Source organism: Carettochelys insculpta, chromosome 16 (assembly GCF_033958435.1).
Source record: "Carettochelys insculpta isolate YL-2023 chromosome 16, ASM3395843v1, whole genome shotgun sequence".
NCBI lineage: Eukaryota > Metazoa > Chordata > Testudines > Carettochelyidae > Carettochelys > Carettochelys insculpta.
The window spans coordinates 384,083-397,911 of NC_134152.1; the positions used below are offsets into that span (position 1 = coordinate 384,083).

A 13,829-nucleotide genomic window follows, 5' to 3' on the forward strand; every position below is an offset into this window, starting at 1 on the left:
GCGGGTAAAATACAGAGAGCAGAATCTGCTGCTCCACTGAATGTTTCCTCCCCACGCTTCTGCTGCAATGAACACAAGGAAAGGTAAGTGGAAGAAACTTCCCACATTCCTCCAATAGTGTCTCATTGAGCAGGTTAGCATGCATCTGCACCAGACTATCAAATCTCACAAGTAAGGCCAGGTAAATAGTTTAGAGTGAGCAGATCAACAAGTTCTTGGAAACTTTCTACTCGTTTTGTCAGCAACTTCTTTTTCCACCTCTGCCGTCATAGGATAATGTTCAGGCTTTATTATGCCCTGTGTGTTATTTTAAGGAGCTGCAGTGATTGCATGTACAGTGCATGTGTTGGTTAAGAGTAATAACTTTGCATCTGATGGAACAGATTGGAAGCTTTCTGCAAATGAATCAAATAATGAATTAAGGTGAGCCCTCTTGTACTTTGCTTTTGAAAGCTCAAATTAATTCTGAGAGTTTGGGGCCAGGATGCACATACGGCTGGCATTTTAAAAGAAAAATGCTGCTGAAACATGCAGAATAAAAATCTAATTTCTGGTCCAAGAGGATCTTGAATTTACAGGGTTGGAGCGCAAATATTTTTGAAGATAATCAGGATACCAAAAAACAAAAATAAAAACAGAAACACACCAACACCACTACATTGACAGGCATGTAAACAGACAACAGACCACAGCTACCTCATCAGTGCAATATTATGGGCTTTCTCAAACGCAAATTAAGTAGATAAATGTGTATTATAACCTAGCATGCAAATACTATAGGCTGGATAGAGGTGATCAGTACCTGCCACAGTGACAGGAATCGACAGAGATAACTAAGCCTGGAGTTCATTTTTGGGAGGTACTGTCAGGGCAGACTACATGACTGCAACGTGAGTACTTTGAGAAGTTGATCTTGCCTCTCCCACATCACACCTCAGTAAGCAGGATGTGCTGGCACTTATCCTAGAAATTTTTGGATAAGCACCCGGGGGGCACAAGTATGTGCGTCACACATGGGAAGGCGAGATTAAGCGCACTGGTTGCCATTAAAATATTGTTCAGAAGGTATTTGCAAGCAAATTGCTACTTAGCACTAGTTAGTGTAATTGCAGCATTAATTTTTAATAAGAAATACTGCAATAATGTTCATTTCTCACAAGAAGTAATAGTACAGATTTTAATGGTGTCTTCTCTATAACCTTGAGTAGCAACCCTGAGAAAATGAAAAGGTAATATTTTTTCCCCAGAGGTTGGCCATTTCTGATTTAACCTTTCCCCAAATAACCTGGAGACAAGGAAGTGTAATATTACAGGATATGCCTGGTGCATGATTGCTTTTCAGCATGTCTTCCTACTGATGAATTTGGCAGCTACCATCACAAATTTCAATTTTAAAACACAGAACTAGAACCAGTGCACGTCACAAAACAGTTGGCTTCATTTCTCTTACCAAAATTCTACTTCATTCCAAGAGTGCAACAGCTCACATTAAATCAATTTCTCTTCTTGTTTTCCTGTCACCTCAAAATAGAGAAATTATCCAAGACTAATTTGCCTGGTTCTCCCCTCCCTTGTAAATATGATTGGACAAACTCAAGTGGCTTAATTTCAAACCCACTTGAATATCCCATATTTGAGAGTCTGAACTCAACACTGACCGTACCTGACACTTAGGGGAGGCTGTGGGGCAAAATGAACATTTTTAATAAATGTTACATCTGTTGCACACAAAGGCCCCCAACATGTTAAAGCTTAGCACTTACAGGGGTCTTCTCTCTCTAATAAATAACACAGAATTCTCTATAATAATTAATGAATAACCCTTTAAGGGGAAGTGGAAGGAAGTATTTAAGTTACAGTAAATCCTCGATTTAATGGACTAATAGTGGGGAAAGGGTGTCCGTTTAGGCTGAAAGTCTGTTGTATCCAAGTGGTATGATGATGCCCTGACCAGACCATCACTCACTCCTGGCCTCTGCCCCATTCTTCCCCTCACTCCTCCCTCTCCAGTTACCAGGAGAGGAGCTGAATGCTGGCTTGGCTCCTTCCACCTCCTGCAGCTCTTAGCTCTGCAGCTCCTCCAGACCCTGGGTCTGAGCCACCTGCGTGAAGGTAGAGCGTGACCACCCCCAGCAGGCAGCAGCCTCCAACACCATGGCTGCTGCTCAGCGCCATTGCAGGTGGCAGAAGCCAGGTGCCAACACGCTCCATGCATACAGGGCTTGGGGAGGAGAGCTCCTGTGCCTTGCTGCAGCCCCACCCCACATTGGACCCTTTGGCCTTGGTGGTCCCAGCTGCTGCAGGGACCTCTCCAGCCCTCACAGCCTCAGCTGCTCCAGCAGCTACTCCAGCCCAAGTGGCGAGTCTGGTGAGTCTCCGGCATATATTTAGGTGGGGACGGGGGGCTGGCAGACAGGATCCATTATATCAGGGTCCGTTAAATCAAGGGTTTACTGTATAGGTTTCCCAAACTGGGGGGGCGTGAAGCAATTCCGGGGGGGGGGGGGGGGCACGAGGAGACCCAGCCACCCCCTAATAATCCCGCCACCCGAGGAAAGAGCCGGACTTTGCTTCCAGCTCTGAGCCCTTGCCATTTTACATGGATGACCTAGAACAGCCATTACAAAAAGCAGGCAGCTGGTGAAGACCCACGTGGAGCTAGAAGACCCATATGGAGTTAGCTGCCTCCTGCAAAGGTAACAGTGTGGGGTGGGAGGAGGAGGATGGGCTTAAATGGGGGGCTGGGGATGTCTGGCTCAGGTGAGGGGGATGGGATAAGAGTAGGGGGCTGGTGGTGCCCGGTTTTGTGGGAGGGGAGGGGCTTGGGCAGCTGTAGCTGGTAGATGGATGGCTGGCCCCAGCAGCATGGAGCTTGGGCTGGCAGGTGGGTGGCTGACCTGTGGCTGGTCCTGGCACTGCAGAGCTCGGGCAGCTGGCCCTAGTGGGCAGGCATCTCTGGCAGCACAGGTAGCAGGTGGGTGGGCAACTGGTGCGGATAGCTCTGTCTGCTGGCATGGGGCTCAGACAGTTGGCCACCTGGAGCTGCACCAGGCACCTGCAAGGGGTCAAGAAAAACTATTTTTAATTTTAAATAATATTTTATATCAAGTTTGTGTTTATTTTAAATTACAAATTGAACTTTTTTTTTTGTCAGAGGGAGGTTGGCAGATGGTAAAGATGAGGTTGGGGGGCATGAGGGGTTTCTCAAAAATCAAAAGGGGGGGCATAATGTCAAAAAACTTGGGAACAACTGGTATGGGGATGAAATGTTTGCAGATTTAAGTCAGTCATTCATATTACTCACTAAAATAGCTAACTCCAGGATGTTCACCCATCTCTGCTCATAATGAGCCTATGCAGCCCTGCTTCCCACCAGTGTTCCCTGAAAGCTGAATACTCGGGCAGCCACCCCAGAAATATTCAAATGCCACCAAACAGATCAGCGGAGTGCCTACAGCTGGCAGCAGCTAGAAGTATGCGTTTCTACTGGTAGTACATATCCACACTTGCTTTGATGCACATAACAAAATTTATTCCACACATGGATGGAAAAAAATTAGAGGGAACATCCCTTCCCACACCCATCCCTGAAACAAGTTTTAAACCTGAATTAAGCTCTTCTGAAGAGAGTTTTCTAAAAGAAATAACACAGCCACAATGCTCAGGACTACGATAGTATAGCACATGGGATGTGCACTGGACCTGCACATCCCATTGTACTGAACAATTTCTCTGCCATTTACTGCATCCCGCACTAGTCCATATCCCTCCCTGCTGCACCTCACTACTCTGAATTCTAAAGCACAGGCTGGGTGGCACATGCAGCAGAACCAGGAAGTGCAAGGTCGCACAGGAGCTTCAGAAATAGAGTTTCAGCAAAGAATTATTCAGCAGTGGGGGTGGCGAGGAAATGATCAAGTTCAGGCCTTGCTCAAAATGGGTGCAACTGTGGTGACCTTAGTGGTCATATCACCAGTGACATCAAATCTGAATTTGGCATTGGTTTGCTCTCTTTCCAGGACATAAGCCACTTCTTTCTCTTCCTGTAAGTGCAGTGACTGTGGCTAAGGCAGCAGTTCTTTATGCTGAATTACAAGACCTTGAATTCAAAAAGGTGTCAGTTTACAAAATGGATTAGGGTGTTTCTCAGCCACTATCAGTATCCTGGGCTTAGATCTACAGAACGTTGTATTACTCATAAAAGATTTCCTTGTGCCAACTTAACTTCTTGACAGATAACTGATGACCTCTTGTAGAGTCCAGCTGGGTGTAAGTGGGCATAGCTCCCACTGACATCAAAGAAGGGTATATCACCACCAGCACCAGCCTAGAACATAGTCAGTAAAAGTCTGAGGGGCAGGTAGCTGCAGGTCCAGATGGAACTGTGTTGGTAGAGCTGCTTGGGGCCCAAAGACAGTACAGTAAGTATGATGTTGAGGACTGAGATGCTTTGGCAGACATACCTGAAATGGGATCCCTGCAGGTAATGCTTTCCACTCCACAGTGGAGGACAAGAGATGATCTACTGATGGCACTGGTCTGCTATTGGCTAATCAAAGAAGATGCATTGACCAAACTCCAGACTCCATGTCCTGTCTTCTCTGAGTAGACTGTGGGTTGAGACCCCAAAGTACATCACAACTGTGCTTTAAAGGGGTCACCAGGGCTGGGGTTAGAATTGCTGGAGCCCACAGCTGAAGCCTGAGCCCCATGACCTGGAGCCAAAGCTGAAGCCTGAGACCCAACTCCCAGGGCAGAAGCCAAACCCAGAGGACTTCAATCTTTGGTGGGAGGTCTCAGGGTGACAGGCCCCTCACCTCGGGTGACGAGGCTCAGGCTTTGGTTCCCCCCTGCTATGGTCATGTAATGACATCAGCTGGGGGCCATGGTGCAATAAAGTTTGAGAATCCCTTTCTTAAAAGATGTGGGTCTGCATGAAGATGGAGTTAGGAAAGCCTAAATGACTATCACTGGTCTCCTGTTTTTAGAAGGGGGAAAAAAGTGGCAGACCACAATTTTAAAGCTCTGTGGAGTAGGGAGAGGAACCAAATTCAGGTCACAAGTTGATTCTGAGTCAGCAACTTGCCCAAGTCTGAGGGAAGAAGAAATTACCAGGCATACCAAAAGAGAATCCTATCTAGACATTGTAATCCCAGTCTTGTCAAGGTGAAAAGCCTATTAAGCTAAATGATAACAGATTGTAAATAGATACAGAGAGAAGGATGTGAACAACCTGACTGGCTAGACCAGACACACAACATGCTTCTCTGCTTACATGCTTAGTATCTCTCTCCCACATTTCAGAATGATGGCCCCAGTTCACTGTTGCCTTGTCCAGTCATTTATATTATACAAAGCGGGTAAAGAACACTGTGCTGGTGTTTGGGTATCCACACACATATAGCAGTGGTGAGCTGGGACCTATGTAACGGCATAAAGAGAAAATACAAGTTGCAGATCCTGGATCTAAACCTGCTCAAGTGAAATCAATGACAAAACAATCACCAAGTTAAGCAGGATTACTTCTTGCAATCAATCAGCAGCAGGTATTCAAGAAAGGCAGTATACCAGTGATGGGAGATCTAGGCTAGTGAGTGGGCCGCATAAGTGGTCCTCTCATCTTAGTGGGCTGCAAGATTGTTGTAACCAAGATGGCCTTCTGAACAAGGTAATTTTGCTAACTGTGCTTCCGTACCTAAAATTTGTGGGTTGTGCTGATTGACTGTGGGAGCCATGCACTGTCTCTACATCTAAGCAAAGTGCTGCTATGAGTTAATGTTAAGCACAATCAACAGGCACCTCAGTTCACATGCCCTTGGTTTACCAGCAGGAAAAATATTACATGAACAGAAACCAGCAAAATCCGGTAATCCTGCTGTGCACAACAGTAAACGAAATATTTCATGGGCCACACACAGGACCCTGATGGTCAGTTGCTCATCATGGCAATAGATTGTTCTTCCCTGTTATACTTGCTCAGTCCCCAGTATTGCGTTTTACAGAATGCTGGCAGTTAGAGTGCATTGAGTGTACCTACCCATGTTCTCTTTGCATTGTTTCCTTTTGCCTTGTGTTGTGAGCTAATGATTTCCATTTGTTTTATCTTAATTTCCACCCTCCCATGCCTCCAGCAGACACTGCCCTCTTGTTACTCTTGGTCTTGGTGCTGGCAGCAAGGTCCCAAACTACCAGCAAAGCACCCAAAGAGCAGCCTGACACAGAGCTCCTAAAATGCCCCAGCTCATGTGCCTGCAGTTACGACGAATACAGCGAGGAACTTAATATCTACTGCAGCTCCCGGAACCTCACATGCCTCCCAGAAGACATCCCTAGCAACGTTAAATCATTATGGCTAGACGGGAACAACTTCCTTTCTGTGCCAGTTGGAGCTTTCAGGAATCTTTCCAACCTGGACTTCCTTAATTTGCAGAGCAGCCAGCTGGCAAGTATTGAGCAGCATGCCTTCCATGGGTTAAAGGGCCTCTACCACCTGCACCTGGAAAGGAATAGACTGAAGCATTTGGCACCCAACACTTTCCTCCACACACAGAACCTTGCCACCTTGAGCCTCAACAACAACCACTTCAGCAAGATTGAGGAAGGCTTGTTTGCTGGGCTCTCCAACCTCTGGTACCTGAACCTTGGCTGGAATTCACTAGTGGTGCTGCCTGACAAAATATTCCATGACCTGCCTAACCTGAGGGAGCTGGTCTTGGCTGGGAACAAGCTGCCCTACCTGCAACACCAAATCTTCTGCAGTCTCAGTGAGCTGAAGGAGCTAGATCTGAGTAGGAACTTGTTGAAGGGAATAAAACTCAATATTTTTGTCAAGCTGCAGAAGCTACAGAAGCTCTACCTGAACCACAACCAGATCAATGCCATTGCCCCACGTGCTTTCATGGGGATGAAGTCCCTCAGGTGGCTAGACCTCTCTCATAATCGTCTCATCTTGCTCTTTGAAGAAACATTCCTGGGCCTCTTGAGCCTGCATGTGTTGCGTTTACCCAGTAACTCAATCACCAGCCTCCGGCCAAGGACTTTCAAAGACCTCCAGTTCCTGGAGGAGCTGCAGCTAGGACACAACAGGATCAGGAGCCTGACAGAAAGGACTTTTGAAGGGCTAGGTCAGTTGGAGGTACTTACACTGAACAACAACCAGATTCAAGAGATCAGGGTTGGGGCATTCCTCGGGCTCTTTAATGTCGCAGTGATGAACTTGTCTGGTAACTGCCTCAAGGCACTTCCTGACCATGTCTTTAAGGGTCTAACCAAGCTTCACAGTCTTCATCTGGAAAACAGCTGTCTAAGCAGAGTCAGGCAACAAACTTTCTCCAGTCTTTTCTGCCTCCGGAGGCTCTCCTTGCAACACAACATTATATCTGTGATTGAAGACCAGAGTTTGAATGACCTGCATGATCTTTTGGAGCTGGACCTTAAGCATAACAGTCTAACCCATCTTTCCCCCAACATGTTTGTAGGCCTCCAAAACCTTGAATACCTTCTACTTTCTTCCAACCAGCTTCTGCAGATTTCTCATGACACTTTCAGCCCACTTCAGCGTCTCTTTTGGCTCGACCTCTCCAACAATCATTTGGAGACACTGGACAACAGCATAATTACCCAGTTGGCAAACCTGAGGTATCTTAGCATCAGAAACAATTCCCTAGAAACCTTCTCAGTTGGTTCTCTGGGCCCTTCGCCTGTGCTAGAGCAATTGTGGCTGGAAGGAAACAAGTGGCACTGTAACTGCTCACTGAAAGAGCTACGACACTTCTCCTTGCAGCATCCCACAGTGGTTCCACGTTTTGTACAGTCCCTTCCAGAAGGGGATGATTCCCACACACCCATGTATGTGTACAACAACCTTACCTGTCTAAGTCCACCAGATGTGGCAGGCCTTGACCTGAGGGAAATTAGTGAAGATCACTTTGCTCACTGCTAACACATTTCATCTTTATAGAGGACTTTTTCTGCTTTCTATAGTTGGCACCATTAGACGCATACTTGTACAAAATTCAGGTAGCAATCAGTGTGGACTAATAAGTTTAAAGGTATAGGTATTGACCATCTCAATCACCTTCTCTGATCTTTGTATCAAGCCCACCAGCACAGCAGTTCAAAATAGCATGTGCCACCATTCACCATTACCCAAGGAGCCCAGTACAATTGCACAGCACTCTAGCTTTCTCTCTCCATGCTGCACCATTACTATATTTGTATAGCTGCAGTTTTCAACAGAACCAGCATACCAACACTGCCTGTGCAGCTGGGGGTAAACAGGTTCTTTGGACTTTGCAATTACCTCTGGGCTATTTGAACTTAGCATTGTGATTCAGAGCCAGCATTCCTTTGCCCAGCACCGAAAAGTGAAGGAAAGAATGGGGTCATGAAGGAATGGGTGGAGGGAAGCCTTTTCTGGGGACTGGCTTTTCCAATTCAAAAATTAAAACTGATTTTAAAAAACCCAAACAAGTTATGATAGTACAATAAGAGTATGACTTGAAAGCCAGCCTGATAGCGTATTCCTTGTTGAGATCTAGCAACTGGGTCTCTCCGTCACCCCAAGCTGGGAATGAATCGATGGGCAACCTGTCTAGTCACCCAGGAACATCTCTCACCAATTTTTTAGTAAATGCTCCTGGTAGGCAGATATGCTGCTGTCAACGGATCATTGAGACAAACCCTCCCTAATGGAAAGGCTATCACTGCATCCTGAGGGCCTCAGGCTGGGGAGAGCAAAGGGAGAAACAAAGATGTTCTGCAGCTGGGGAAGGAAAATCTCAGCCACAGTGATCACTACTGGGAAGGCTGAAAAAAGTTAAGTGTCATTGCTTTGGAATCACCCCCATTGTAACTGAGCAATGCAAACAGGGTCTTCATCCCATCTGAACTGCAGTTGCAGTTGTCAATCTTTTCCATTCTGCATGATCCTGCATTGCAATGCGAAGAAATTTCAGGAACTCATAAAACAGTCTGATTGTATAGGACTAAACACAGAGGGGCCCGATCTAAAATGGAAATAATGGAGAGGGTGACCATAGTCTCCCCTACCCCCAAAACCAGTTCTTGAATTCCAGTAAAGAGCCCATGGTGCCCAGGAGAAGGGCAGAGTCCCTCAGCTGTAATATCTGATCAGTGAAGCCACGTCTAGTGTAAAGTTAAGGGAAGAGGCTTGAAAAGCAGACAATCAATTTGTCATTTTAGGAGAGCGGAGTGCACGACATACTTTTAACTCCTTGCAATAGCAGATTTACGCAGAGTTAAGAAAAACCACACACATCAACTCCCTGATAAAAAACAGCAAGCAAATAAACCTTTGGAACTACTGCAGCTCATATGAGGGTTTTTGGTTTTGTTTTTTTTTTAAATTGTGCGCCTCACACAGAGTTTTCATAAAAAAGCTAGTTGTGCTTGTGAGCAGCAGACAGTTCAGTCTCTTAGCATTTCTCACCCACTGTAAAAACTCACAAGAAAAGCCAGAGCTTGATGCAAAGAAATTTCTTGCAGACTTCATTACTCAAGTTTGATATTTTTTTTCAAAGTGCCAAAGTTACTAAGGTGCACAATCCTAGTGATTTTGGTGGGATTTGTGTTCCTACATTACTTAGGCATTTCTGAGAATCCTACCCTGAATTCAAGTCCAGTCAAAAAGATGGAGTAGTCTCATCCTACTCTGGAGTCCATAAGAGCTTAGCAGTTGATCTCCCCCCCTCCAGGAGCTAGATCAGCTCCTCATTGGTGCTCATGGGCGTTTAATTATGCAAATCCCTGTGGTCTGATTGGAAAAGGAAGGTGAGTTGGAAGTTGTTTTTTTTTTTTTTGATAAATAACTGCAATGTTCTCTATTAGAGCACAGCTAACTGAAGGGCTATTTTTTCTAGCTGCTCACACAACTCCACCTGCACATACTGTACTCATACAAACATCTGACTCCTTCCCACAAGCTATTACCCTACCCCCTTTAGTCTGTTGCTTCTTATTCCCGATACAGACTAAGCCCATGCCCCAGCCCTTCACCTTGCTTTATTTCAGGGAATGCTCATTATATGCTTGGCCCTTTCTGAGTAGGGGGTACAAGCTATGCCACAAGGGCAAAGGTCTGCAACAGAAATAGTGAGAAGAGTCATTTTTTAAAATTTGGTTACAGAATCAGTACTTGAAGAGCCTCAATGCATTTGAATATGAGACAGTCCTTAATAAACCATGTTGACCGCACTTTCTGTAACCCTTATTTTAAGAACAGCGCACACAATGATTTGTACCAGTCAGAACATTAAGTTACATCCTCTCCCCAGCTTTACCCACCTCAGGCCCCAAATCTCTCCCCCACCGCCAATCCCCAAGCTTTACCCCTATCCTGCCCAAACCGCCTCCCATCCCCAGGCTTAACATCCCATCACCCCCAAAACCACACCCCATCCCCCGGCTTAGCCCCCATCCCCCGGCTTAACTTGCTACAGACAACAGCTCTGCATGCTACCCACCTCTCCAGGTTGCTGAGATATGAGGCAGGCAGATGGTGTGGTATGAGCAGTGGCAGTGCTAACACCAGGTGCTGCTGGAGGGCACTTCCAAGAAGGCGGAAGCAGGAGCAAACAGCTAGTGGAAGAGCAGCTGCCTCTCATCTGATGTGACTGTTACCTCAGAAATTATTACCCACCTTTTAGTTTCTTATTGGAAAACAGACTTTTCATAGAGCGCGCTTTGTTCCTGTTTGCTATTTTAAATGGGAGTTTGTATTTATTCTTTTACTGTGTACTGGCAAACTTGGAAAGGAAGGATGATACAGTGAAGTTATGCCTGATCATTTTAAGATGCAATGGTGAAAAGCACAGAGAAAATTAACGTAGCACACAATCTTTTTTTCCTTTGAGATTGTAACAAAATTGTAATTTTAGTGCAGGGGGAAGCAAGTGGCTGGCAGAAGATTGGCCCTTTGGCTGCAGCTCCCCACCACAGCTGGAGCAGAGCCACCCACTCTGGCCCTGGCTGCCACCACTGAGCACAGAGCCCACAGTGGGCTGCACCAGCCAGGCAACGCAAGTTGGGCTGGGAGGAGAGGAGCAGGGCTGCAGCTGAAGGAAGATGAGCCCCCCTGGGCTGGGAGCAGAGGAAGCGGCACCTGCCATGGCTGGGGGTGAGCCAGCTGCTTTCTTCCTCCCTCTCCCTGGCATAGTGTGGGAGAGCCCACCAACAGCTCCAGGCGGTGACCAGCGCTCTGCTGGGGGATGGCAAGGGTGATCTTCCTGCCTTGCCAGCTTCCTTTCCGGGGCTCCCTGCCCTTCCAGCTTCCCCCCACCGCAGCTGACTGCTCAGCAGCTCTGGAGGCTGCCACTGTTTAAACAAAAAACTAAATTCAGTTTTAACAGCAAGCCTTGTTTAAGTGGTGGCAGCCTCCAGAGCTGCAAGGAGTCAGGAGCAGCAGCACTCAGAGCTGCAAGTGGCTCCAGAGATGCAGGTTGTCAACCCCTGGGCAAGGACCTACAACATACTGTACAAGCAGGACAAAAAGTAGTCAAGTAGCACTTTAAAGACTAAAAAATAATTTATTAGGTGACCTTTCGTGGGACAGACCCAGTTCTTCAGACCATAGCCATACCAGAACAGACTCAATATTTAAGGCACAGAGAAAAAAATTATCAAGGTGAGCAAATCAGAGAGTGGAGAGGTGGGGGAAGGTCAAGAATTAGATTAAACCAAGTATGCAGACGAGCCCCTATAGTGACTCAGAAAATTCCCATCCCGGTTCAAACCATGTGTTAATGTGCTGAATTTGAATGTAAATACAGCTCGGCTGCTTCCCTTTGAATAGCGGTGCAAAATTTTTTTTTCAGTAACACGCATACTCTTAAGTCATTAACAGAATGGCCCATTCTATTAAAATGTTGACAAACTGGTTTGTGGATCTGGAGTGTTTTGATGTCTGTTTTGTGCCCATTAACCCTTTGTCTAAGGGAGGTAGAAGTCTGTCCAACACACAAAGCACCTGGGCATTGTTGTCACATGATGGCATATATGAGGTTAATCAACATATAGGCATCCATGCAAGACCCCACAGTATGAGGCTTTACCAGTACTAGACACGAAATTTGGAAAACACACTTCCACTTTCTACAAAAAAGAGAAGAGAATAATTATTATGTGCTAGTCTTTAAAGTGCTCCTTGACTACTTTTTGTTTTGATAGTATGTGGACTAGCACGGCTCCCTCTCTGTTACTATTCAACATGCAAGGCACTACATTTAGCCGTTTGGAATGGAGATCCATCAACTACATGAAAAAACTCACCCAGATCCAGACAGACATCATCCTTCTCTCCAAATGCAAGAAAATGGACATTGTACCCAAGGGACTGACAGTGAAAAACCCATTACAATCAACTTACTACACTGACTACAGCAAGCATCTATGCAACACGCTCTCTAAGAAACTGAGGAACCACTTGATCAAAATCCTTTACAACAATCAATCAAGGTGGTACAGTAGAGTCTCAACATTTGTGAGGGTTCCATGTTTAGAGCCCTTGCAAATGTTGATTTTTTGTGAATACGGGGGGTGTCCAGGGTGCCGGGAGAAGGGGCAGCTTGCTGGCGCTCCTGCCTGGTGCCGCAGGGGAACATTCACAAGGGAAACAACATGCACAGATCAGAGAGGAGGAGAATCTTAGCAGAAGTGTTTTGTTTGGCTCTGAGAGAATCAAGTGTATGCCAGGAAAGCCAAAGAGGACTTGGCAGTCAGGGCAGAAGATACCAAGGCCTGGACTAGAATTTTAGTTATGTGAACAGAAAGAAAAAGCTGGATCTTAGCAATGCTACAGAGGAAGGAGCAAGATTCACACTCAGTCTCACTATGTGAAGCAGGGTTAAGGGAGGAGGCAGAGAGAAGAGGCTTGAGTTAGCATAGCCTGGAAGTAAAGAAGCGGGTAGTATTAAGAACTTGGAATAAGTTCAAGTTCAGTTTAAGCTAGCAGTGAAACAGTCAGATGAGCGATATGCAGACTTAGGGCCCATTTACACAAATACCTAATTAGCTACAAGCTCTGATGTCAATCTACTCTACATGAGCCTCTCAAATGTTTACTGTCTGCGAGAACACAGGTGAGATGTATTAACTGCTTGTTAGTGCATGTTGGTTTAGTCCTCTTTCAAAGAGGCCAAATCAAGCACATTACAAATGGTTACCATGCAGCACAAGGGTCCATGTAGTCAATCTATGGCAGATTAATGAGAAGATTCACACTAGTCTGGTCCGGAACTCTCCCTTGCCCCATGTTCTCCTAAACCCACAATATGCAATCCCACTGCCACCAGCAAAAACTAAAAAAAACCTCAAAACCCCTAGCGTGTGTATACGTATGTCTAAAACCCGTTTTTGTAATTGCCATTAAAAGAATAAATCTTATGTAAACCACATAAAAACACTTCAGCTCCTGTTATAATAGACTAATTTCAAGTTACCAGTCTTGCTTTTTTGTCCACCCTCTCCCACACACAAAGTATGTTTTACCTACTCCTTCTACTAAGGTAGAAGGTCCTCCTGCTGGGCCCTGATTCACAACCCAGCTTGCTGTAAACTGTATGTTTGTGTAGACAAGCCCCCAAGATGCAACCTTGTACAGTTATCAACATTTGACAGCAGCTTCCTTCTCTGTGCCCTGGGAATGTTGGTACTCTAAATATCCTCAAGGGAATGTACCAAGCAAGCAAATCCATCCACTGATGCTCAGTATATGCCTCAATACCCTCCATTTCCTGTGACCCTTTTTCCTTCAACAGCTTTTTATCAGCAACAGAGAGGTAGCCATGTTAGTCTGTATCCTAACAGAACAA

The 13,829-nt window shown here is 45.8% G+C and overlaps 2 protein-coding genes across 4 annotated transcripts in view; one reads left to right on the top strand and one right to left on the bottom strand.

Moving 5' to 3' along the window:
* CCDC78 (coiled-coil domain containing 78) overlaps window positions 1-3,000 on the bottom strand; it is a 102,341-nt gene extending 99,341 nt beyond the window's left edge. For both annotated transcript variants that reach the window (XM_075011286.1, XM_075011285.1), the window contains exon 1: window positions 2,898-3,000. The gene's annotated coding sequence lies outside the window, so the exon portion shown is untranslated. The remainder of the gene's footprint in view (window positions 1-2,897) is intronic.
* On the top strand, window positions 41-9,745 carry IGFALS (insulin like growth factor binding protein acid labile subunit). Of its 2 annotated transcripts, none has more exons than XM_075011283.1 (2): window positions 41-83; window positions 6,132-9,745. In XM_075011283.1, exons 1-2 carry the CDS (start codon window positions 41-43, stop codon window positions 7,940-7,942), a joined length of 1,854 nt encoding a protein of 617 aa, XP_074867384.1. In that variant the 3' UTR covers window positions 7,943-9,745. The 2 variants fall into 2 exon arrangements, with proteins under 2 accessions (XP_074867384.1, XP_074867385.1); XM_075011284.1 differs by having other exon boundaries at window positions 6,135-9,745.
* The last annotated feature ends 4,084 nt before the right edge of the window (window positions 9,746-13,829 follow it).

Excerpts from the sequence above, each read along its gene's own strand:
- IGFALS (XM_075011283.1), top strand. The coding sequence starts at position 41 with ATGTTTCCTCCCCACGCTTCTGCTGCAATGAACACAAGGAAAG. Across the intron at positions 84-6,131 it reads TGCAATGAACACAAGGAAAG|CAGACACTGCCCTCTTGTTA; the intron begins GTAAGTGGAAGA and ends CCATGCCTCCAG.